This window comes from Diplotaxodon limnothrissa, linkage group LG19, assembly GCF_057381915.1.
Source record: "Diplotaxodon limnothrissa isolate DT_005_m linkage group LG19, D_limnothrissa_male_GT1.1, whole genome shotgun sequence".
Taxonomy (NCBI): domain Eukaryota; kingdom Metazoa; phylum Chordata; class Actinopteri; order Cichliformes; family Cichlidae; genus Diplotaxodon; species Diplotaxodon limnothrissa.
In genome coordinates, this window is record NC_140614.1 from 13,276,903 (window position 1) to 13,299,916 (window position 23,014).

The following is a 23,014-nucleotide window of genomic DNA, read 5'->3' on the forward strand; positions in this document are numbered from 1 at the left end:
TTTATTTGTTTGTTTGTTTGTTTTTTACTTTTGGACACATTAAAGATATTTTTATAAATTTGTTTCTGGGTCTTTAACTTTAATCACGAACAACCGAACGACTTCTCATTCAAAGGAGGCTCTGTTTTTTATTATTCTTATAGGAGTATTAAATGGTGTAAAGTAAGATAGAAGTAAAGTCATAGAAAAATAAATAAGATAAAGGACAACGATTGTGGGAAAACTGGTAACAGTGAAAAAGTGCAATAAACTAAACCTGAAAAAATTATAAAATTTTGTACATAGTTTTGTCATCTTGGAACAAATACATCAGTATATACAAAAACTTTACAACTCTGAATGCAAATTGCATGTTACCAATAAAATCAATTCTGGAGTCATTACGGCATCTGTGATGGAAAAGTTTAAATAATAAACGACAAAATATTACAACAATGTTGAATATAACCTATTTAAACAGTTCTATAGTTTGCTTTCATAATGGTGTGTTTTGTAGACGCTGACAATGATTTTCTTACATCTTCAAGAATGTTCTTGGTTCGATGTTGTGGGGAGGTTTTTCTTAACCATGGAAATAATTCTGTGATCATTCACTTTAGTTGTCTGCTGAATTTCTTGCTATTCCTCTGATACACCTACTTTTGTTCTTTAAACCTTATTCTGAAAGTTCCTGTCGTGGAATTTTTTAGTAATAAAGTCTGCAACACGGTCAGCTGTGGTCAGGCTATTTTAATTACTGCATGCAGGAGAGCCAACACACATCAAACATCACAGTTCACAGTCATGCGAGCTCTGCCCTTAAGATGTTGCAGGTCTCTTTTATACCCACACACAGCTCTCGGTATCTTTTCCGTTACAACAGGTTTTTTGTCCCATGGGCTGTTGCTGGGCAGAGAGCAGTTTCCCATGAAGATCCCGGCACTGGTCTTCTTGGGAGTTTCGTCCTTGTACGCCCTTACAGTTAGCAGATAACACAGTGAAACATTGTTTCACAAGGTCATATTGACACATAATGTGAAAACTAGAATTTTCCCCATTACATTACAGATAAAAGCTACCAAACACAAGTTCAACACTTCGACAATAAATCAACTCTATATGTTTTATCTGGTTAAACTGCCTTGCCATTTACCACTGAAGCTCTGAAAATGAAGGACCACGAACACATAGTCTTTCATCCATAGTTTGCCACTGTAATAGTGTACAGATGCAAAATTACAAATATTGTGGACCTAATTATATTTTAAAAGGAAAGGAAACATATCTGGCCACAAGGAAAACCAAAAGTGAGCTAAATTAAAAATTAAAAGATAATAATTAATAATCTGGTTTTGCTTGAAGTTTCTTCCTGCTAACATTGAGTTTTCTCGTTCCACTGTCCACAAGTGCTTGCTCACAGTGGGTCGTTTGATTTTGAGTGTATTGTAGAGGATACAAAGCGCCTGGAGGAAACTATTATTGTGATTTGGCGCGTCATAAATCATAAACAATTCTTTCAGTTCCACCCTTTCGCCCATAGATGGCGTCCACGCGGTGCTTTCGTGAGCCTGTGAGGACTCCGCGCCTGGAAGGGACGTCGTGACGTCAAACCGGAGGCTGGACCATCATGGCGACTGTCATGAAGCTCGTCCACAGGAACGCTTTAACGTCGCTTATGGGGCAGCACTGCCTGTCGTTCAGCTCCGCGGCGGCGCACAGAGCAGTGAGTTTGAATTGTGTGTGATATGACGCGCTGCTTAGATGCACGGCCGTGTTTGTCCGCTAGCTGTTAGCGTCCCCTGCTGTTATGCTAATTGTCGTTACATGTTCGAGGCCCCTAACCCTAGCTGATGGTAATTTAACACCACTTGTTTCTTCTGTTCGTGTTTTAGGCTGGAGTAAGAGCGGCCCAGGCTTTTCCAGGGAAGGTGAAAATAGTGGAGGTGGGACCAAGAGACGGCCTTCAGAATGAGAAGGTAGCGTGTGTTTACGATGGCGCAGGCGCATAGTTCGTGCTTTGCGTCACCAGGTGATAACAGAGTTACCCGAGTTAGTTATGTCGATCCTTACATAACCAACTCTTTGCACTTTCAGACTCTTGTACCAACAGAGGCCAAAATTAAATTAATTAACATGCTGTCAGAGTCGGGGCTGTCCGTCATTGAGGCTACCAGCTTCGTCTCCCCAAAGTGGGTTCCACAGGTGAGTATGCACACGCACACACAGTGCTGGCACATCCGGCTAAGGGCAATACACAAACTGCATGACTTCTTTCTGTCACTGCTGACCGGTTTCTGTCATCCAAATGTTAGATGGCAGACCAGGTGGAGGTGATGAAGGGTATCAGCAGGAAGCCCGGGGTGACTTATCAAGTCCTCACCCCCAATCTCCAGGGTTTCCAGGCTGCTGTGAGTGTCAAGCATCCAATCTCATCAACCGTCACTACATAAACATCCTCCATCGCCATCTTCACACACAATCGTTGGTGCTTCAGTTTAATTCCTCACAAGAAATGCTCTTATTTACTTCAGGTCAAGGCAGGAGCCCCAGAAGTAGCCATATTTGGTGCTGCGTCTGAGCTCTTCAGCAAGAAGAACATAAACTGCTCAGTAGATGAGAGTTTACAGCGCTTTGACGAGGTTATGAAAGCGGCTAAAGAGGCCGGTGTGCCAGTTAGAGGGTAAGAATAGTGGCCTCCCCTCAACTGTCAGCAGATCTTTAAATCACTTCAATTGCCCTCTAATTCTTGCTTATGTGCTTCTTGTCATCAGTTATGTCTCCTGTGTCGTCGGATGCCCGTATGAAGGCAAGGTGGCACCTGAAAAAGTGGCACATGTGAGTTATGGCTTGTTTAAAAAAAAAAAAAGCAAAACTATTTTGCATTAATTGATGTTGCCGCTCAATCTGTCCTCTGCCTCACAGGTAGCTAAGCGGCTATACTCCATGGGCTGCTACGAGATTTCTCTGGGTGACACCATCGGAGTGGGAACTCCAGGCAGCATGACTAAAATGTTGGAGGCAGTGATTAAAGAGGTGCCCGTCAGTGCGTTGGCGGTGCACTGTCATGACACCTATGGCCAGGCTCTGGCTAACATCCTTGTAGCTTTACAGGTCAGGCTGGTTTGAGACTATTTTGTTTACACACACATATTTTAGGGCTGCCACAAACGATTATTTTGATAGTCGACTTGTCAGATCATGCATCCATTGGACCTGAAATGTACAGCTTATTGCTCCAGCATGTATCTGCTCTTACATAACTATCATTAGCTTACAGCTTAAAGTGTTTAAGGTATGTGCTCCCTAAAAATAAAGATACGATGACAGTTTATTAAAGATTAGATTAGGTAAAACTTTATTAAAAAATTGTTCTTGAATTCAACCATTTCTAAGACACGTGGGTGAAAATCACCTGACGTTAGTGTTCTAGGGTTAATCTTTGAGTAATGCAGAAGGATAATTGGGTGTCCTTTTAGCTGATCTGTTGTTTGCAGGATTGTACTCAAATATTTGATTTCTTTAGGCGGGGTTTGTATCATCAGGCTTGAGTTTGCCTCACTGTTGCCAGCTTGGGCGCTACTTTTTAACCTTCTTTAAAAAAATACAGAGGAAAAACATTATTTGTGGTTCTGCTTTTCGGAGCAGGAGAGTGAGGAACACCTCTCTGTACACCGAGTGAGCTGCAGCAAGGCTGACGCTTTTATTGTTTGTAAAGGGGGGAAAAGGAAGAGTTGTTCTGTTGCTTCCAATTTTCTTTCTGTGTGATTATATAGAGGAAGTCACATGGCAGCCATTAACTTCCAGCTGGTGGTGCCATGTTGTTTGTGTGTATTTTTTCTTAATCACCCCATTTTGCTGTTGATTACCACTCAGTCTCTTTAAAAGAGAACCTGGTATTTTTGAATAGCTGCAGCTGGTCACTGTTGTCTGTTTTCCTGATTTCTATGCTTTGTGTTTGTTTGTTTTTCAGATGGGAATCAGTGTGGTGGATTCATCAGTAGCTGGACTGGGAGGCTGTCCCTATGCCCAGGGGGCTTCTGGGAATGTTTCAACTGAAGATGTAGTTTATATGCTGCACGGACTTGGAATTCAGACGGTAGGAGGACTTCAGACTTTGTCTGCGTCGATGCTGCTCGATCTGCTACCTGGCTGCTTGAAGATAATTACGACTTCCGTGCTTAAGTGCTCTAATATGACCTCTTAAATTTTGTCTGTACCCCAGGGAGTCGACCTCTCTAAGCTGATGGATGCTGGAGCTTTCATCTGTCGAACCCTCAACAGGAAAACCAGCTCCAAGGTGGCACAGGCAGCCTGCAAACTGTAGAGGAACGACAAACCAGAGGCTCTCTCTCTCTCAGACTGAACACTAAAGCGTGATTATGTAACCTGGAGCTGTCTGTGTTTTTTGTTAGTTTTTTTTTTTTTGGGGGGGCGGCATTAATTTATCTTCTATGGAAGATCGGGATCAGTAGGCTATGCCAGTCAAATCGGAGTAAAATATCTAATTGGATATTAATATGACAGCATTGCTGGAACGGTGCCTTATGTAAAGTAAGTGTAATCACATCATGACCTGTGTGCCTGTGTTTTAATAGTGTGCTTGCATTAGTTTCCAGGCACTGGCGAAGCCGACATGATCGCCAGACTTTGTTTATAACAATAAATTATCCAGTAAGCATCTTGTGGGCATGGATGACATCACCGTTTGAGTTTCCATCATTCTCCATCCTCGACTCAGGCATTGAGCTGGCTGGTGAAAAACTGTATTGACACAGGTTATTTTTATTTTAAATGTATTTATTTTCAAATCTAAAATGCAAATGTTTCTGTAGACTTTGTTTTAAAAATAAAGATTGATAAATTGTCTTGAATCTTAAGGATCACCTGTGTCTTATCTGGTATGATTCGTGGCCTGAAAGGTAGCTATACCTATACTCACATTTATTTTGTGCTTTTTAACCGTACCTCACACCCACAGCCAATTTAGAGTCATCGGTTAACATGACATGTATGTCTCTGGGCACCAGAGAACATGCAAACTCCTCCAGAAAGGCCCCAGCTGGGTTTCAAACTAGTACCTTGTAACGATGAGTTTGCAATGCAAGTCAATGGAGGTGAGAGTGCATCTTCACCATTTCTATAGTAATTTTCCAGCTTGCGTAAATGACTCAGGATAAAAACCGGTTCCTGCTACACCTTTTAAAACCGGCTTTGTGAGCCTGACAGGCAGATTGAGATTCCAGAAATGTCCGCTAAAGATCTTAGACAAGCAAAGCCCGTAGGAATGAGTCAGTGACCAAAATCTAAGTTATGTAGTTATCTAAATTCTAACTTGTTTACAAATGTGAAAGTTGTCAAACGTATGTTGATTTTTCAAATCAACGTATGTTTTTGAAACAACTTGAACATAATATAATGACAAGCAGACGTCCCACCTGATCACAGATCGGCCTAAAAAAAAAAAATTAATCAAGGGGATTAAAGGCAGCTCTTAATAGCAACAAAGTAGAGGATGAAGCTAGGGCTGTTTTTAGACATTTTAGGCATTTGAACTGGCATGGAGTGACGCTCTGATAAAAGAACAAACAGAAACATATTCCAAACATTTAACATCTTTACAATTATAAAAATGAAATAATAACAAGGACAGGAAATACAATTCCTCAGAGCTTCCACAGTCGCCAATGAATGACTCACAAAAATACTTGAATACAGTTCCGTGAGCCGTGTGTGTGTCCACAGTCTTCCAGCACTGAATTAAACAGCAGCATTCCTTTCACCTTTAAAATCAACAGTGGTCTTGGATCAGACGGCGTTGTGTACAAGTACGTCAAAACACAGCGTGTCTACAGCATAAACTGAGACCAAGCAACATGTCTACCAAGGATTCAGAAGGAACAATGCAACAACAATAAATGCATTTTTTGTTACCATAGTTGATCCTAAATGCAATAGAAAACTCATTTTTTAAGCCAGTTTGCACAATTTCTACTATTCCTCAAACATACGTATCACCAAACGAGCCTCCACACTCTGCTGCACAACACTTTACTATAAAACTGGGAAAGGAAATCCATGATTTAAGTTCAAATTAAAATAAAGGGATCACAGAAGCAAAACGGGAAGTAGGGTGCTCAGACATGTGGATACTGGCAGGGAGGATTCATTACCACCACCAACCCCTCACCGCGCAGTGAACCTTTATTAAAAAATTCAAACCGCATATCACTAAAAGACCAATTTTGCTTCAAGCCAAAACAAAAGTTCATGTGCTTCTTAAGTGTTGCATGTGGACACAAGGGTCCACAGGATGAATCCAGTACTGATGACTCAACTTCCAGGCTCTGACAGAATGTAGTTTGGCTCATTGTTCTGAGTCTCTCATTTTTTTAGTTGTCTTTGGATTGCAGCCCAAACTCTGCAGAGCTTTTGCTCTTTGGCCTGGTTTCAGCTCTGATCATGAGATAGATAGGTTAGGAGCAGAGGCTCGTATCTTCTCCTCAAGTCTGATTGCAGATGGTCTGTATGGAGGAGACTTGTATGAAGATTTGAGGAATGAAGGCTTTTCCTTTAGATCATGCTTCGACCCAACACGGTTGGAGTTGTTAAAGGGGTCCTCAAAGTCGTCATGTTGGATGTCCATGGCGCGGTTGCGTCTTTTAACCTTTTTTGCACACTGTACAATGCGCTTGTAGATGAGATAAAAGATCTCACAGATATTCAGGACGATGCAGAGGGCTGAAGCTCCGACCATGAAGTATGTAAAGACTTTTTTTTCAGTGGGGTGACCAATGTAGCAGTCCACAATGTTCGGGCAAGGCGACACTTCACACTTGACCAGCCTTGGCAGGTAGAAGCTGTTGTATATTCGGTGGAGGATATAGAGGAAAGCGATTTCAATGCCCGTCTTAGCAAAGAGGCTGATCAGGTAAGTCCACCATAAGCCGCCATGTTTCTTGCCCGTGTTGTTGTACAGCTTGGTGTTCTCACCATGCTTGGCCTTGTACTTGCGCTCACGGTCATCACGATACGCCACATGCATGACCACCATTAATGATGGACAGGTGACAAAGATGAGCTGCAAGGCCCATAGGCGGATGTGGGAGATGGGGAAGAAGTGATCATAGCAGACGTTGGCACAGCCGGGCTGCTTGGTGTTGCAGTCAAAGTCCTTCTGCTCGTCACCCCACACTCGTTCTGCTGCCACCACATACACCAACACCCTGAACACAAACACCACTGACAGCCAAAGACGCCCAAATGCCGTGGAGTATTTGTTCACCCCACTGAGGAGGGCTTGAAAGGTTTTCCAGTCCATGGTCTAGTCTGGCAGTTAAGTATCTTGGTAGCCGTTTCTCTTCAGACCTGGATGTGGTAAAATGAAGAATGGTTGAGCATATATTCACTATCACCTGAATTATCTGCTTTGAGACTCTGAACGTTAGTGTTTGTGAGCTCTTACATACGAGGCTTTCTTTAAAAATAAAAACATTTTCTTACTTAAAAGGAAAAAAATGGCACTGGATCTTGTAAAGCTGATTTTTTATTTAAAAACAGCTCCCACTTCTAATCTATCAGTGCTACCAGAAACACCCACAAACGCAATTATGAGGAGGCTTCGTGCCAGCTTGATCAAAAAGGAAATAGCTGAGCCAACACTAACACACCCAACCTTATACACATAAAATGTACTTTTTGGAACTTTATAGTTAAACAGTTAAACATTAAAAGGAGATATATAAGCACCAGTCCTATCATGTTAATTTGTTTATGAGTAGACGCGGGTTCTTGGAATCTTTACAGGTCGTTAAAAAAGCCTTTTACGCACGGGCTGTCTTGGGTTTTGTTTAGTTTTTTGACTTTTTGGACACCGCGGTACGTACATGGCTCTTCTCATTCACCAGAGATAAATTACAGTTACGTAAATTGCTCCACGAAAGTCCGCGAATCGATCACTCAGCCTGCGATCATTTCCAGCTTGCGCAAACGCGAAGTACATTTACGAAGTTTAAATGTCAAAATCAAGAGGAGGAAGAAAAAGGTTTTCACTAACCCAAGAAGGTTAATCCATAATTGTTCCAAACCGATGCAAGCACGTGTTTATTCCCCGATGATCTGTCGTTTCTTTTAGTTCGTTTGACTCCTTTAGTGCACAGACTTGGCTCTGCTCGCCAGGTAAGGGAGCGCAGTGCTGAGAAATGTCTTTGTGGGTGTGGTTAATACGAAAGACTAGAACTTACCCCCAGATTTTCCTCATCTCCCTCTCTCCATGTGCCTCTTGTTCGCCAAGACAGTATAAAAACTATCACAGCAACGAACTGCGTTGTTTCCGGGTAATTCTGGTAGGATTTGAAAATACGGGAGCAATCACCACACTTGGTTCAAATGTACTGGTGGCAATCTGGGGACCACCAGGAATCATTCTGAGGGTCTGAAGATCAGACTTATCATCACTTCACAATGAATAAGAGTTTTCTTCCCCACACATGTACCTTCTGAGGTGTACCAATATTAATCTGACTGATTAAATCTCATCGAACAGCGTTAACGGGCATTAAACCCCTTCAATATATTACTTATTTATTTTTCAAAGGGTTAAAAGGCAAAGCACTTAGCTTCATTTTTTATGTTTGAGGATTCCAAGAACAGGGTTTGCTGCCTTGCCTCAACTTGTTTCTGAGTGCTTAACAGAGTAGACTAAAAGGAGGACACACCCTAAGGTGAATACATTTTTTGTTGTTATGTGTGACTCTTCCTCTTCATGTTGAAACTTTCCCTACACTACTTTTTTTTTTCTTCTTTTAACGAGGTTAAAGCAAAAGATTAGACTTTTGTTAGCGGGGAGATCAGTTTATATATTTGTTTGATTTGTGTTCTTTTCTTTGTAAATGAATCAGTTTTCTTCTTTCAAGGCTGAATATTGTGTTTCCTTTATGCTTTTTGAAACGTCTACTCGTCTCAGATAACAACTCACAAACTCCCAGAACGCTCAAGCTCCTCTTCATTGTAAGATCATAAGCTGCAGCTTTTGTCTCCTCTTTATCATCTGTAGGTTAAAAACTATTGTATTATTTTGCAGATGAAGATCCTGTCTGGAACATCCAATGTCTGTTTGTTTGAAATTCCAGGGCCTTGCTACAACTTGCCAGCTCTTGTGCTGAAAGCATTTCTATTCAGTCTTTGAATACAAATAATATAATGCAATAACATAAGTCAGGTTTGTTTGTACTGTTTAGTATCACAAACACAATGCCCTAATGGGTTTGATACAGGCTCATAATAGCCATGTCTCCCCACCAAACACAAAAGTTAAAATAAGTCCAGGAAAAGTTCGCAGAAATCACAGAAGTTCCTGTTCAGGTGTCACATGCACGGTGCAAAACCAAACCTGATCATCAAGTTAAGTTACTGTTACTCTTTGCACCTTGTAAACCGCTTAAAAGACAAAGATATAATAAGAACTGTGAACCAGAACCAGGTGAAAATGTGCACAACCACAATTAATTCAACTGTATATCTTTAAATGCTTTAGAAAGAACTTCCTTTACATATTCCAGTCTTGCATTCAAACAACAAACACCTTTGTGTCATTTTGTAAATGTAAAAGCAACACTAGATGCAGATTGTTGGAGTGGTGCTCTCTTTAAATGACATGGCTGAACTTGAAGCTTCAGCTGTAGCTGAGCTTTTCAGGAAATCCTCTGAGGGCAGGGCAGCACAACATCAGCAATTCACAACTTAGATCAGTTCAGTGGACAGAAATTACATTCAATTCGGGGAGGGGTTAAAAAAAAGAGTCTTCTAGACTTTAAATGAAGAACTAGTCAAGGCAGATGAGGCACGCCTGGAAAAATGCAGTCTGTGACTCAACCGTGGCAAGTCTTTACGTGAGAGGCCAAAACGACAGGATAAACACTTCTCTGGTTGTGATGAAAGTAAGGAAACAGAACAGAGGAAGTTGGTGCAAGATGAGAAGATACACCAGGGAAGGTCTGATGATGAGGCTCATTAAAGAAAAGACCCACACAAACAGACCACATAGAACAAGCACAGAACAGAGCTGAACATAAAGCTGCTCTAAATTTCAGTGCCAGTTTATATTACACAATACTTTATGTGACGAAGGTTAATAAAGTTATTATTGGGTTATTGTCATCACCAGAAAATATCAACTATCAAAGGTCCACGTTCGTCTTGTGCCTTTTCCCTTGTGGAAGGATCCTCTAAAAAATCTTGGACTAATTTATGTTAATAAGCCAAATCATGACTGGTCACACTGCTTCAGGAAAACCTGCATTGTTCCATGACAGGAAAACATTATGGCCTTAACTACAGTTATTCTCATTTCTAATGCATCTAATTGTGCTGGACCTGGTGGGAAACAACCACCTATTCCAAAGTTTCTCCTACCAAAAGCCCCAAACTCAACAACAGCGAGTTAAATATATAAGACAATGTAAACTTGCAAATATTCTCATTTGTGGCAGACGGTACCAGTGAGTTTTGGGGGCATTAGTCAAATAATCTCAACTACTTAAGATTCTCTCAATCAATATTTAATTCATCTCTAGATGGGCCCAACAAGGACCTCTGACAGCCTGGAGAATATTTCTGAAAGTTCAGGTAATTTTAAGGATCGCTTGACCTAAGTCATGTACACACATACCAAAACAAAATTTTCTGCTTAGTGCACATCTGTCATATTTCTGATGGCATTCCACAGTGAAGGTGAAAGTGGCTTTCCTGAATGTTATTACGATAATCTACAGACCTCAGGGGTAATTTTTGAAAAGAGTGTCTACTAAAATATACTTTAACACTTCCAGTTGAACATTCACGTCTACATGTCTCAATGAGAGCAAAAAACTCTCTCCTTAGATCTACTTCATCTCTCTTACAGTGTAAATACTGAAGCTGTCCATTCAGAATAGCAAATTCCTGTGCTGGGTGGATCCACACGTCAGCAGGGATGAAACAAACCGAGGAGTGGGAGGTTCCTGCTCTGCCCGTTTTAAAGTACCAATCAACTGTAAAAAGTTATGAGGGCGCTGCTCATGGCAACAAAGCAATTTGTGCAGCCAATGAGAGAGGGCCTTATGAAACACACGGATGAAGGAAGAAAACAAGAGAAGAAAGTCTGACGCCTTAGTCCAACCACAGAACCTCTAATCCTTTTCTGGACAGGCCGCCTGCTTTACATTGTTCTGCATGGGAATCTGTTTACTGGAACTACAGCTCTCATTCTGAAGTTAATACAGTATATGCTGCAGTGTGTGGACCTCTAGGACTCAACCCTGCACTAATAAAAACACACTCAAAATGCAAAATTATAATCTTTAATGAAAAATAATCACAACAAAACTGCATCTCAGTACAGTGAAATATAAACACCCTGATATCACTGACTGCTCTTTGTTCTCTACTGCATGTACACAGGAAATACAGAAAGTAAAATGCAGCAACTTTCCAACCTTTTGATAAATAATGAAAAATACAGTTCACCAAGAGTCTGACACACTGAGTGTCTGAGTCAGAGGGAAAGACTGCACACAGTTTGAACCAAACACCTTGAGGCTGGGCAAGAGCAGAAGGAAAATCTTACACACAAACCACATGTGTTTGTAAAACCTTACTCGCCAAACCAGCGAGTGACTCATGTATTTGATCTCAAGGCTCAGTTGGACACCGCTTTGCACAAATTGTTTTTTTATTCTCTGCAAGGGCTAAAGAAATGTAAACTGTAAAATAAGTCCCTACAGCAGAGAGGAGTGCAGAATTTAAACTTTTAAAACCATATAGAATAAACTACACTGCAGTTCAGTCTCTGAGAAGAAGAAAAATCTTCTGTCAAGTCTTTTAAGGAGGTTGCTGTAGAATGGCGAGAGACAGCTTTGCTTTCCCATGTCTTTTTCATAAAGTCTGTGTAATGTTCTCAGTATCTCAAGATACGACGACATAGTACGACTTCTTTTCAGTGGTGCCTTGTTCCGCTGACTTTAGAGCGTTTGCCTCCATCAGTTTGCTTCCACTGGACATTGAGTGGGTGATGACCTGACGAGAGTGATGGGCTGAGCTGTGAAACTCATGGCAGCGTTTTCCGACTAGGTAGAGGATTTCAAAAAAGGAGAGGAGGATGCAGGCCAAGCTGGTGACCACCATGAAGATGGTGAAGATTCTTTTCTCAGTAGGCCGAGAGATGAAGCAATCCACCGTGTTGGGGCAGGGATCCTGTGCACACTTAATGAGACTGGGGAAGCTGTAGCCCTCGTACATGTGGTAAACGAGGAAGACGAAGGTGGCGTCCACGCCTATTTTGAAGACCAAAGTCAGGATATAGGTCCACCACAGGCCTCCACGCTTCTTGCCCGTGTTTGGGTAGAGACGCTTGCAGTTCTCGCCATACTTTAGCTGATTTTTCCGTTCTCGGTCCTCCCTGTAGGCGACGTGCATCACCACCAGGAATGAGGGGCAGGTGACGAAGATAAGCTGGAGGGCCCACAGGCGGACATGGGAGACGGGGAAGAAGTGGTCAAAGCAGACATTATGGCAGCCGGGCTGATTTGTGTTGCATGTGAAGTCTTTCTGTTCATCTCCCCACACCTTTTCTGCTGCCACCACAAACACCATAATTCTGAAGAGAAAAACAACCGAGAGCCAAACTCTGCCGAAGGCTGTGGAGTATTTGTTCACTCCGCTGAGGAGGCCCTGGAGAACTACCCAATTCATGATGACTTTTGTTCACAGTCTGTCTTCTCTTGCTGCTGATGGAAGAGAGAGGCAGCCGTTGGTGGAACAGACCAACGTGAGGGATGAACTAGCCTGAAACAAGAAGAAAACGCAGTCGAATCACAAATGCATAAAAAGGGAGAAGAAACAAAGTGTGGAGGAGCTGGGTCATAAGCGTACACGTTTGCGTGTTTACACGGATTTGGGGCGACAGTGAAATACACAAATCCGTGTAACGCGAGCAGAAAAGAGACTAAAAACGTATACAGTGTGTTTTCAGTTGCAAAATGTCTGACTTTGGCAATCATCTGCGTGCGGAGTCTCAATCCGTCAAGTCAAACCAGCCTTTCCACTTCACACAGTTTTAACAGTTAACGCGTAATAGCGCAAACCAAAGTAGACAACAAGCACTAAAAATCCACTGAAACAAACTCGCTTTAATATCTGAGCAACTCCTTTACACATGTCTGTGAATACTCACAGTTTAAACCCAGATGTCGCGGTTCAAAGTCGGAGCGGAGTTTGGACGAACCTCTCCGATGACACTCTCGGAACATTTCCCGACAGGATGGGAGTGGAAGGGGCGGAGTCGCTCGTCTGCCTCGAGCTCAGTGTGTTCAGGTGAAATAACTGCTCCACCTAGAACGTGTTCAGTCATGGGGAGTTATTTTGGCTGCTTTGAAATATGCAACAATAATTCCGATGCAACTTTTTTTCCTCCTCGCTGTTATTTTTTAGAAGACTAATTAAAAATCAATGATGTGGTGGATCCTGTTCAGCTGGGAAACAACAAGCTTAAGCAGAGACAGGCAACAGGCACAAGTTAAGGTAAACTGAAAGAATGCATATGTCTATTTACACTGTCTGCTGCACGTTTGTGCTAATTTGCAGTTTTTTTTTATCTGCATATTCGCTAAATAACGTTTCCCGAACAAAAGTCATTTCAACATTAAAATTTTCTGTAACGCCAAACGTCTACTTTCATTCTTGTTCTAAATGTCTTTACATTAGAGTTAGATTTATTTAAGTATATTATGCCTAATTTGCATATTACTCTTTGCTTTATATTTTGCAGTTCACATTAGATATTCCTGGATTGGAACCGGCCCCTCTCTACTTTTGTGAGGGGCAGCCAAACGGAGGAAGCGAGCTTTAAAGGGAGGATGGTCTTTAAGTGAGTTGCACTAAAACCCAGGTTAAGATTAATTGGGATTATTTGAATCATGCAAGAATAAAATTACGAAGCATATTAGGTCCCTGTAACCTTGCAAAACCATACAACAGTAAATATGTGCAAAAAATGGCCTTCACTGTGGAGCTTTGAATAGGTAAGCAGATAAGACAATCAAAGAAACATGTTTCATTATAAAATGAGTTTATTGAAATATTTACATGGCAGAAGATCTGGTTTCAAAGTACAAAACAGCAAAAGGTCATCTTGCTCTCAGACATGTGCCGCTTACACACACACACACACACGCACACACACACACACAGTGCTTTTTATTCACACATACTCTCCACAGTCCGAGATGATCACTTTCTGCTTCGGCTTTCCGTCTTTGGTTCCCTGAGCCTGCAGAGAGAAAACAACAACAAGTTATCTGACATGACACGATCGTTCACTGTCAGTCCTTTAAATGGTAAATGGCCTGTATTTGTATAGCGCTTTACTAGTCCCTAAGGACCCCAAAGTGCTTCACACATTCAGTCATCCAGCCATTCACACACTGGTGATGGCAGCTACATTGTAGCCACAGCCACCCTGGGGTGCACTGACAGAGGCGAGACTGCCGGACACTGGTGCCACCGGGCCCTCTGACCACCACCAGTAAGCAACGGGTGAAGTGTCTTGCCCAAGGACACAACGACCGAGAGTGTCCAAGCCGGGACTTGAACTGGCAACCTTCCGATTACAAGGCGAACTCCCAACTCTTGAGCCACGATTTAAAAGTGACATCTACAGGGCCACAGTAGTCCAAGCTGTCTCTGCAGATCATTCCAGAAACAGGGAGCCACGCGTTTGAAAAGCGTTGTTGTCCGATTCTGTTCTGAATGTTGTGAGAGCTTTTATACTAGTATACTGAACATTCCACCCCCATATTCAACATCCTTTGCTCTCCACCATCTCTCTTCTGCACATGTCCAAAACATCTCAGCATCGCTTCCTTAACTTTGTCTCCAAGCTGCACAACCTGGGCTGTTCCTGAGAATTTTCTAAACAGAAGGTCCACCACTGAAACGCTCCAGATGCAAAATGAAGGCGTGAAAAGGCGAAACAAAACTGTGCTGGAGAGGTCTGTGCACCCATCCGGTGCATTCCCAGGTTTATGGAGCACAAATACTGGTGTATATTGAAAAAGAACAGTTTTTTCTTAACAAAAACCTTTACAAAGTGAAACAGCCAACACCATTATAAAGAAAACTCCTACTGCAGCTTTGACCCTTACCTCCATTGCCCTGAGTACATCCATCCCCTCCACCAGCTCTCCAAACACCACATGTTTGCCATCCAACCAGTCCGTTTTGTCAGTGGTGAGGAAGAACTGAGAGCCGTTTGTGTTTGACCCAGAGTTCGCCATGGAGAGTTGCCCTGTGTGCATAGGAAACAACAGTTAGTCAGTCAGCCCTGCCTGAGTCTAGTTCTGCTCGAGGTTGCTTCCTATTAAAAAGTAGTTATTCCTTTCCACTTTCATCAGGTGCTGCACATAGGGGATCATCAGATTTTGGGGGTTTAGATCAAATACCGTAGACCATAAACGATCTGCTTTAGTGAATTGGCAGCATTTCAATAAAACTAGCTTCAACTCTTTCCATCCATTCGCTTCCGCTTGTCCTTTTTCAGGGTCACGGGAGCCTATCCCAGCTGTCGCAGGGCTAACACACAGGGACAGACAACCATTCGCACTCACATTCACACCTTTGGGCAATTTAAATTAATCAATTAACCTATCCCCAATAAGTGCATGTCTTTGGTGGGAGGAAGCCTGAGTACCCAGAGAGAACCCACGCAAACACGGGGAGAACATACAAACTCCACACAGAAAGCCCCCGGCCTGATGGTGGAATTGAACTCAGGACCTTCTTGCTGTGCGGCAACAGTGCTAACCACCATGCCACCCACCACATTCAACTGAATGTGGAAAATATGTTGTTACAATATGTCTGCACAAAGTCTGTGATAACATTACCAGTATTGCAATGATAAAACGTGTGTATTAGCTATACAGGCCTATTGTTCTTCTTTATCAGGTCCAGTCTGCTCGCATAAGCACCAAACGCTGAATAGCCTCGATCCACTCAATCAACAAAAGTAAAAGAATTCAAACATGCTTTTACTGAGGTCAAAAATCTGAGGGTAAATACATGCCACGAGTAAATAAAATAGCTTTTCTTATTCACTGTGGATTTTGCAATGTTCGTTCTGCACGTTCATATAACAATGATGAAGAAATTATGATTTATCAGTCATCTCTATGTCATGAGTCTAAAATCATGCCTTCTGTGCAGAACCTGCCTACATATAGCAGTGCTGATAACCCAAACAAAAACCTAGAGCACCATGATAGCTGGGTAACGTTCTTTGTGTTATGACAGGGAATGCGCACGTTAACACGCTAATAAAAATATAAGACTCTTGAAGTTACATTTTTAGCCTCTCAGCAGGTAACAAAAAGTTATAGATTAGAAGTGGCACTACGAATATTACAGTAACACACCTGCCAGGTTTCAAGTGATCACAGATCGAGTTTGTCACTGAGATGAGTCTTCCATGTAGGATTTGTTACTGCAAACTGTGAGCTATTCCAGTATTTACTTTCCTTTAGTCAGTTTGTTGAGTGGGTTGTGCCTACATAGTTAATCATGCAGCCTGCAAACTACTTTAAAAAGAACTCAATTTCATCTATAACGCTAATTTTAAAAAAGCCTTTGCGTCAGTAAAGTTCAAAAAATCCACCACTAAGGTTCATTCTTCGTTAAGGCATTACTGTAGTTTTCAGGCTAATAATCCTGAAGTGCCAGAATTACACTTAGTGCCATTTATGTTAAATAGTAATTGACAGTAGTGTTAGTTTAAATAAGTGTTAATTAAAAGCCAGATAAAAAGATTATTATAGCAGCTCTTAGTTACGATGGTATGAGAAAAGTGGTGAGAAAAGTAAGTTTGTCATGAAAAATCCCACTTGTTTGACTCGTGTGAATGCGATTGGAGGATGGACTGATCTGTTACACTCGCTAACCTGTGACTGAATTCTTGACACAAGTCTGTCAGCGAGTTATTTGTGTTTCCTCACTTGATTTACGAGTTTTCAGCTACATATGCAAAGAATTCCAAATGTCAGCAACAGCTCTTCAGTCATGCCACGTTGCTTTTCAATGCTTTAGCAATCACAGGTTTGAAACAAAAATGCTGGCGTGTCCAATCTGGTCGTAGGAACAGGAAGTACGAGCCAACACACCTTTGTCTTTTGTTGCGCTTCTGACGTAAATCACAAAAGAAATGATTCACACTGAAAGACCCATTTTTCCAGTGTTAACAAATCTGGAGACTCTCACCGGATGCTCCTAATTTTATTCTTGGTGATTTTAACAATTGTAATCTTAAGAAATCACTGAACAATTTCTTTCAATATGTCACTTGTCCTACAAGGAATAACAAAACGCTGGATTTGTGTTATGGACCAATTAAGGGGGCATATAAGTCTGTGGCCGGACCTGCGCTAGGTTCTTCGGATCACAATGTTATTCATCTCCTCCCTGCTTACAGATCTGTGATTAGGAGGGAGAAGGCCTGTGTGAAGCGGACTAATGTCTGAACAAAAGACAGTTGTGTTGCCCTTCAGGGGTGTTTTGATTGCACTGACTGGTCCTTGTTTCAAGAGAGCACTTCTGATTTGGATGAACTCACCGATGTGGTGTGTAGCTACATCTCTTTTTGCAAAGACTCTGTGGTTCCAGTCAGAGAATTTAAGACTTTCCCTAATAACAAACCGTGGCTCTCTAAAGATATTAAGGATCTGATTCTTAAAAGGAAAATTGCTTTCAACGAGGGAGACGTTCCCACTATGAGAATATTAAGGAAGGAGGTGAGGGCTGCAATAAAGATTGCCAAGATGAGGTATAGAAATAAGATTGAGGCAGAACTCAGCAGTAACAACCTCAAAAGAGCTTGGCTTGGTATGAAAACAATGGCAGGGCTACACACGAAAGGTAAAAGTAATATTACCTTAGAGGGGTTTACCTCTGACAAACATCTGGCAGACAGTCTTAACAGTTTTTACCTTCGTTTTGAGAACTTTGACTGTTCTAGGCAGACCAGCACACTGAGGGAAAAGACTATCACTCCCCCATCAATTTGTATTGATGAGAGGGGGGTAGATAATCTTTTTAGACACACTAAAAGCAAGAGTCCTGGACCTGACAACATCTGTGGACAGGTACTGAGAACTTGTGCTGATCAGCTGAGTGGGATTTTTCACTATATCTTCTCACTTTCTTTAGAGCTACAGACAGTACCTAAGATTTGGAAACATGCTATGATTGTTCCTGTTGCTAAGGGCAGTTCTCCTAAGGCACTGAATGATTTTAGGCCTGTGGCTCTGACTTCTTTAGTGATGAAGACATTTGAGAAGATAATTAAGAAGGAGATTTTAATGCAGGTTGAACACCATCTTGACCCCTTCCAGTTCGCCTATAGAGCAGGAAGAGGTGTGGAGGATGCTGTTGTCACACTCCTGCATCTCTTGTATAAGCATCTTGAGGCCCCTCACACCCATGCAAGATTATTATTTGCTGACTTTTCATCAGCATTTAATGCAATTCAACCCCTCTTACTTGCTGACAGGCTTTACAATCATTTCAAGCTTGACACTAGTCTGGTCGGCTGGGTGACAGACTTTCTGACTAATAGGTCACAATGCGTGAGGGTAAATCATGTCTTTTCTGATGTGCTCTCCTCCTCTACTGGATCACCCCAGGGTTGTTGCCTCTCTCCCCTTCTGGTCATTCTGTACACGAATGAGTGTCGCAGCAATTTCACGAACAGACATATCCTGAAGTTTGCTGACGACACAGTGATCGTCAGTCTTCTAGTGGGGGACGAGTCAGGCCATGGACAGGTTGTAGATGATTTTGTGAATTGGTGTGATGAGTCCTTCCTGTCACTTAATATGTCAAAAACTAAAGACATGATTATTGATTTTAGGAAGTCCTCTTATAGCTCATCACCCACTATCATTAAAACTGCCGTTATTGGGATCGTTGAGAGTTATAAATATCTAGGTGTGGTACTTGACCATAAACTGTGTTTTGAATCTCATGCTGATGCCACTACTAAAAAAGTTCAACAAAGACTGTTCTTTTTAAGGAAAATGAGATCTTTTAATGTCTCATCCGAGATGTTGTCTTTGTTTTATAGAAGTTTTATCAAATCTGTGATGTCTTTTTGTATCGCTGCCTGGTTTGGTAACCTGACGGTGAAGAATAAGAATCGGTTGGGACTTCTGGTAAAAACTGCTAGCAAAATTTCAGGGCGCTGGCAAGATGGACTTTTGGCCATTTACAATAGAAATGTGCTTAGAAAGGCTCATTCTATTATTAATTGTTTGAACCAACCACTTCACAGTGAGTTTGAGTTGTTGCTTTCCGGCCGTCGTTTTAGAGTACCTCCGAGGAGGACTAAAGGACTCCAGGTCTCTTTTATCCCCACTGCATCTTCTCTCCTCAATGGCAAATAACTGTCCTTGGACTTTCTATCACTATTATTGTCATTATTATTTTATAGTATTGTTCTGTTTATTTATATCCTGCTGCTAAACTAATTTCCCCTTGTGGGACAATAAAGAAATTGAATTGAATTGAATCAGCTAAAAACCAGGAGCCTTGTTGACATGCTTCACTGCACCTTCTCAGAACAGTATAAACGACTGCTCACCTGGAGCTGTGTGTTTAAGGACAAAGTTTTCATCATCAAACTTCCGGCCATAGATGGACTTCCCGCCGGTGCCGTTGTGGTTGGTGAAGTCGCCTCCTTGGCACATAAACTGAGGGATGATGCGGTGGAAGCTGCTGCCCTTGTAGCCGAAGCCCTTTTCGTGAGTGCACAAGCAGCGGAAGTTCTCTAAAATTAAAGAGAAGAGTTGTTCTAACAGATAACACAGGTTTCTTTCTACACACATGGAGACCAGTTCAAAAAAAGAGGAAAAATTTGGGATTTGTAGCATATACACATACACACCTGCTGTCATGGGAACAATGTCAGCCCGGAGCAGGAAGCGCAGTCTCCCTGCTGGCTTGTTGCCGATCTTTATGTCCATGTAGACCTGAGGATTTACTCTGCCCTTTTTAGCCGGAGGCTCACCCTGCAAGAACAAATTACCGCCTCACATCTTAACAGATTTATAAAGGGAAGACCTCACAGAGACACAGATTAGAAGTGAAATCCTCTCACCTCCTGAGCTGTAGTTTGGGGTGTTTCTCCAGCTGCTGCCTCTGCCTCAGCTTCTTCAACGGTCTTCCCAGAAAACTTTTTCAACCAGTCATCATCCGACCACACTGCAGGAAAGGAAGACTTAAAGTTTGAACCGCTATTGTTTTTTTTAAAGAGACAAACAAAATGTATGAAATGTTTGTTATTCACCTGGTCGAGAAGAACCTTCTTTGATTCTCATGGGTTTGGCAATATTGACGCGGACAGTCCTTCCAAAAAGTTCAGACTCATTCTAGAGGGATAAAAAAAACATTTTAACAATAATCAAGCAGATTAAGGTTTTTAACAGAGTGACGTTATCTGTGAGTGTCTGCATAACAACCATACTAAGAGCTGCTCCAGATCTCAGACTACTAAGGAAACCTGCTTCAGTGCTTCCTTTAATACCTAATTTAGCAGATGATACACTAGACTGTCCTTTATGACACTTAATGAAAACAAATGATCAGGTGACTGCTGTGTTTTCAATCATGTGCCACGACTTTCTAATATTTAGGGTCGTGGTGGGGTTGGGGACTATCCCCGTTGTCATAGGGCGGGAGGCGGGGTACACCCCGGACAGGTAAAAGGGTTCTTTTGATGCTGTTTTTTGGCTATTCAATGGGAATAACGTCTCTGGTCTAGCAGTTATATGAGAAACTTACCATGTTATCAATAGCTGCTGCAGCATCCTGCAGAAGATGAGAAAGAAGCCGTAAATAGGTTATGAGGACAGAAATATGTTTCTCCTGAAGTCACCAATAACCATTCAAATGACTCACTTTGGTAAATTCCCAGCTCTTAAAACGGCAAGATGCAGATGAACGCTAATTAATGACTAATACCCAAGTTAATACTAACTGATGATGCCACGCCAGAGAACAAACAAAACTACTTCAACAAGGAAGTGGAAGATCATATTAAGATTTAATACATTGTCATTTTTAATTTAAATAAAAGTATACAGAGCAAGATCATCATGTGCATAAAATAATCTGTGATTGGGTCATTTTACCTCAGTTCATCAAATTAAAACAACAACAACAAAAAAAGATGGATATTTCAAAAACGAGAGAGAACATCAAACTTTTTTGATATAATATGAACACAAACTTCCTCTTCCTAAAAGCGATGACTTGGATTTGGTAGGTAGTGTCATACCTGTGGAATTACACACTCGAGATGAATGAAAAGGTGTTTTTGTAATATGTGTAAAACCATTCACCTAATGTGAACCCTGGCCTTAAAGATACTATGTGCCTTACTGGGGATTTATGCTTCAGTGAGAAATATTATAACTGCAAACCCCTTTGAAACCCTACATCCTAACCTACAGCATAACATGATGTCCAGCTCCCACAAAATCTAACTACATGTGGGGTCGATGCAGCCCACAGCTACTGTGAGTGGCCTGCCGCCGTCAAGCAAATTCCTGGAGGATGATGGCTGAAACTATCAGAGTGGATGTGAGAGAATGTACAAAGAAGTGGAAGAACTGGAGGGACAAGTATGTTTGACCCTTAAAAAAACTGATCATACAAGCACAAGGACCCAGGAGGAAAAAAAAAGTAGCAGTGTTTTATTTGTTTCTATCATAACTCACAGCATATAAAGCACCAGGACATGACTGTTATCTAGCTTTGTAGATAACAGGTTTTTTAAATGATATCGGAGGAATATCCAAACAGCTGCCTATCTTCATCCCCATTAAGTATTTTTAGTAAGATTTTTAATGACAGCAGGGACCTGACATTTTGCATAATCATTATTAAAAAGAAATTTTTGCCTGGAATTTTTTTTCAGGAAAATCTGACCTGACATAGAATGACCCAACGATACTTGTTCCACTGCTGTATCATTTACATAATACCGTTAATAGGCTAATATTAGCACACTGTAGGCTGTATACGCCGGACTCACCTCTGCAAGCTCAAATTCGATGAATGCAAAACCTCTGTGCTTCTCTGAAAATGTAAAGCACAAGACAAAGCCAACACTTTCATCTTGTGCTGCTGCAGGGTTTATTGTTAATCGTGGTTAAAACGGTCCTGATCTTACCCGTTTCATAGTCCAGCGGGATCTGGATGTCGATGATGTCTCCAAAGGGAATAAAGGCAGCATGGAGCACCTTCTCATCCACCTCTTCTGCTAAACCACCTGACGTAAACACGCATTTTTAAGATCCGCATTCCAAAAAAGGGAAAAACACTTTCAACAAATACAGTGTAGAGAGCTGGGATAACGGACAGTATTTACATGCCGGGTTAAACGTGAGCTCATTTTTCGGGCTAAACTTCGCTTTCGCGCGTCTTTGTCGTGTTCCTGACATGCGCAGAATTACTGTTACGATACAGATTTATAATACAGTCGTAAACTCGTAAGCTACATACACTCAAACAGCGAAAATTTAACAAAAACGGCCATAACGTACCCACATACAACACCCGCTTGTTAGCCGCCATATTGGATTTAACCCTTCAACTTTGAACCCAGCAGCTTCCTATTGGTGGAGAGAACCAGAACTAAAACAGGCAGCCTCGGATTACTGAACTCTACCGCCCCCTGTCGGAGGAATCTCCCATTATTACAATAAACTCTGAATTTTACTTCAATTTGGATTTAAATATTTGTAGTTTTAAAGCCACGATGCAATCTGATCTTTGCTTTGATTTTTTTTAAATTAATCTATTTTTGTCCAAGACCGTCCCGCTTAGTTATCAAGCCTATGTAATCAAATTACAGGAAATAAGTAACTTTTATCAAATCAAATCAAATCAAATCACTTTTTTATTGTCACATCACATGTGCAGGCACACTGGCACAGCACATGCGAGTGAAATT

At 41.6% G+C, this 23,014-nt stretch overlaps 4 protein-coding genes across 4 annotated transcripts; 1 reads left to right on the forward strand and 3 right to left on the reverse strand.

The window, feature by feature from the left end:
• The first annotated feature begins 1,595 nt into the window (after positions 1–1,595).
• On the forward strand, positions 1,596–4,781 carry hmgcl (3-hydroxy-3-methylglutaryl-CoA lyase). The gene is made up of 9 exons (XM_085342518.1): positions 1,596–1,702; positions 1,872–1,955; positions 2,074–2,181; positions 2,292–2,387; positions 2,511–2,659; positions 2,751–2,814; positions 2,902–3,090; positions 3,950–4,075; positions 4,202–4,781. The coding sequence occupies exons 1-9, from the start codon at positions 1,607–1,609 to the stop codon at positions 4,301–4,303; spliced, it is 1,014 nt and encodes a 337-aa protein (XP_085198644.1). The 5' UTR covers positions 1,596–1,606; the 3' UTR covers positions 4,304–4,781.
• Positions 4,782–6,436: 1,655 nt separating this feature from the next.
• gjb3 (gap junction protein beta 3) lies at positions 6,437–7,297 on the reverse strand. Its single transcript, XM_085379173.1, has one exon. It carries the CDS (start codon positions 7,295–7,297, stop codon positions 6,437–6,439), a length of 861 nt encoding a protein of 286 aa, XP_085235299.1.
• Positions 7,298–11,919: 4,622 nt separating this feature from the next.
• Positions 11,920–12,705, reverse strand: gjb10 (gap junction protein beta 10). The gene has a single exon (XM_085379182.1). The coding sequence runs from the start codon at positions 12,703–12,705 to the stop codon at positions 11,920–11,922; it is 786 nt and encodes a 261-aa protein (XP_085235308.1).
• Positions 12,706–14,106: 1,401 nt separating this feature from the next.
• On the reverse strand, positions 14,107–22,641 carry ppie (peptidylprolyl isomerase E (cyclophilin E)). The gene is made up of 10 exons (XM_085343413.1): positions 22,605–22,641; positions 22,232–22,330; positions 22,094–22,137; positions 20,839–20,865; positions 20,345–20,426; positions 20,156–20,259; positions 19,943–20,066; positions 19,640–19,825; positions 15,156–15,298; positions 14,107–14,281 (listed from the first exon to the last, which is right to left on the reverse strand). The coding sequence occupies exons 1-10, from the start codon at positions 22,633–22,635 to the stop codon at positions 14,213–14,215; spliced, it is 909 nt and encodes a 302-aa protein (XP_085199539.1). The 5' UTR covers positions 22,636–22,641; the 3' UTR covers positions 14,107–14,212.
• Positions 22,642–23,014: the final 373 nt, after the last annotated feature.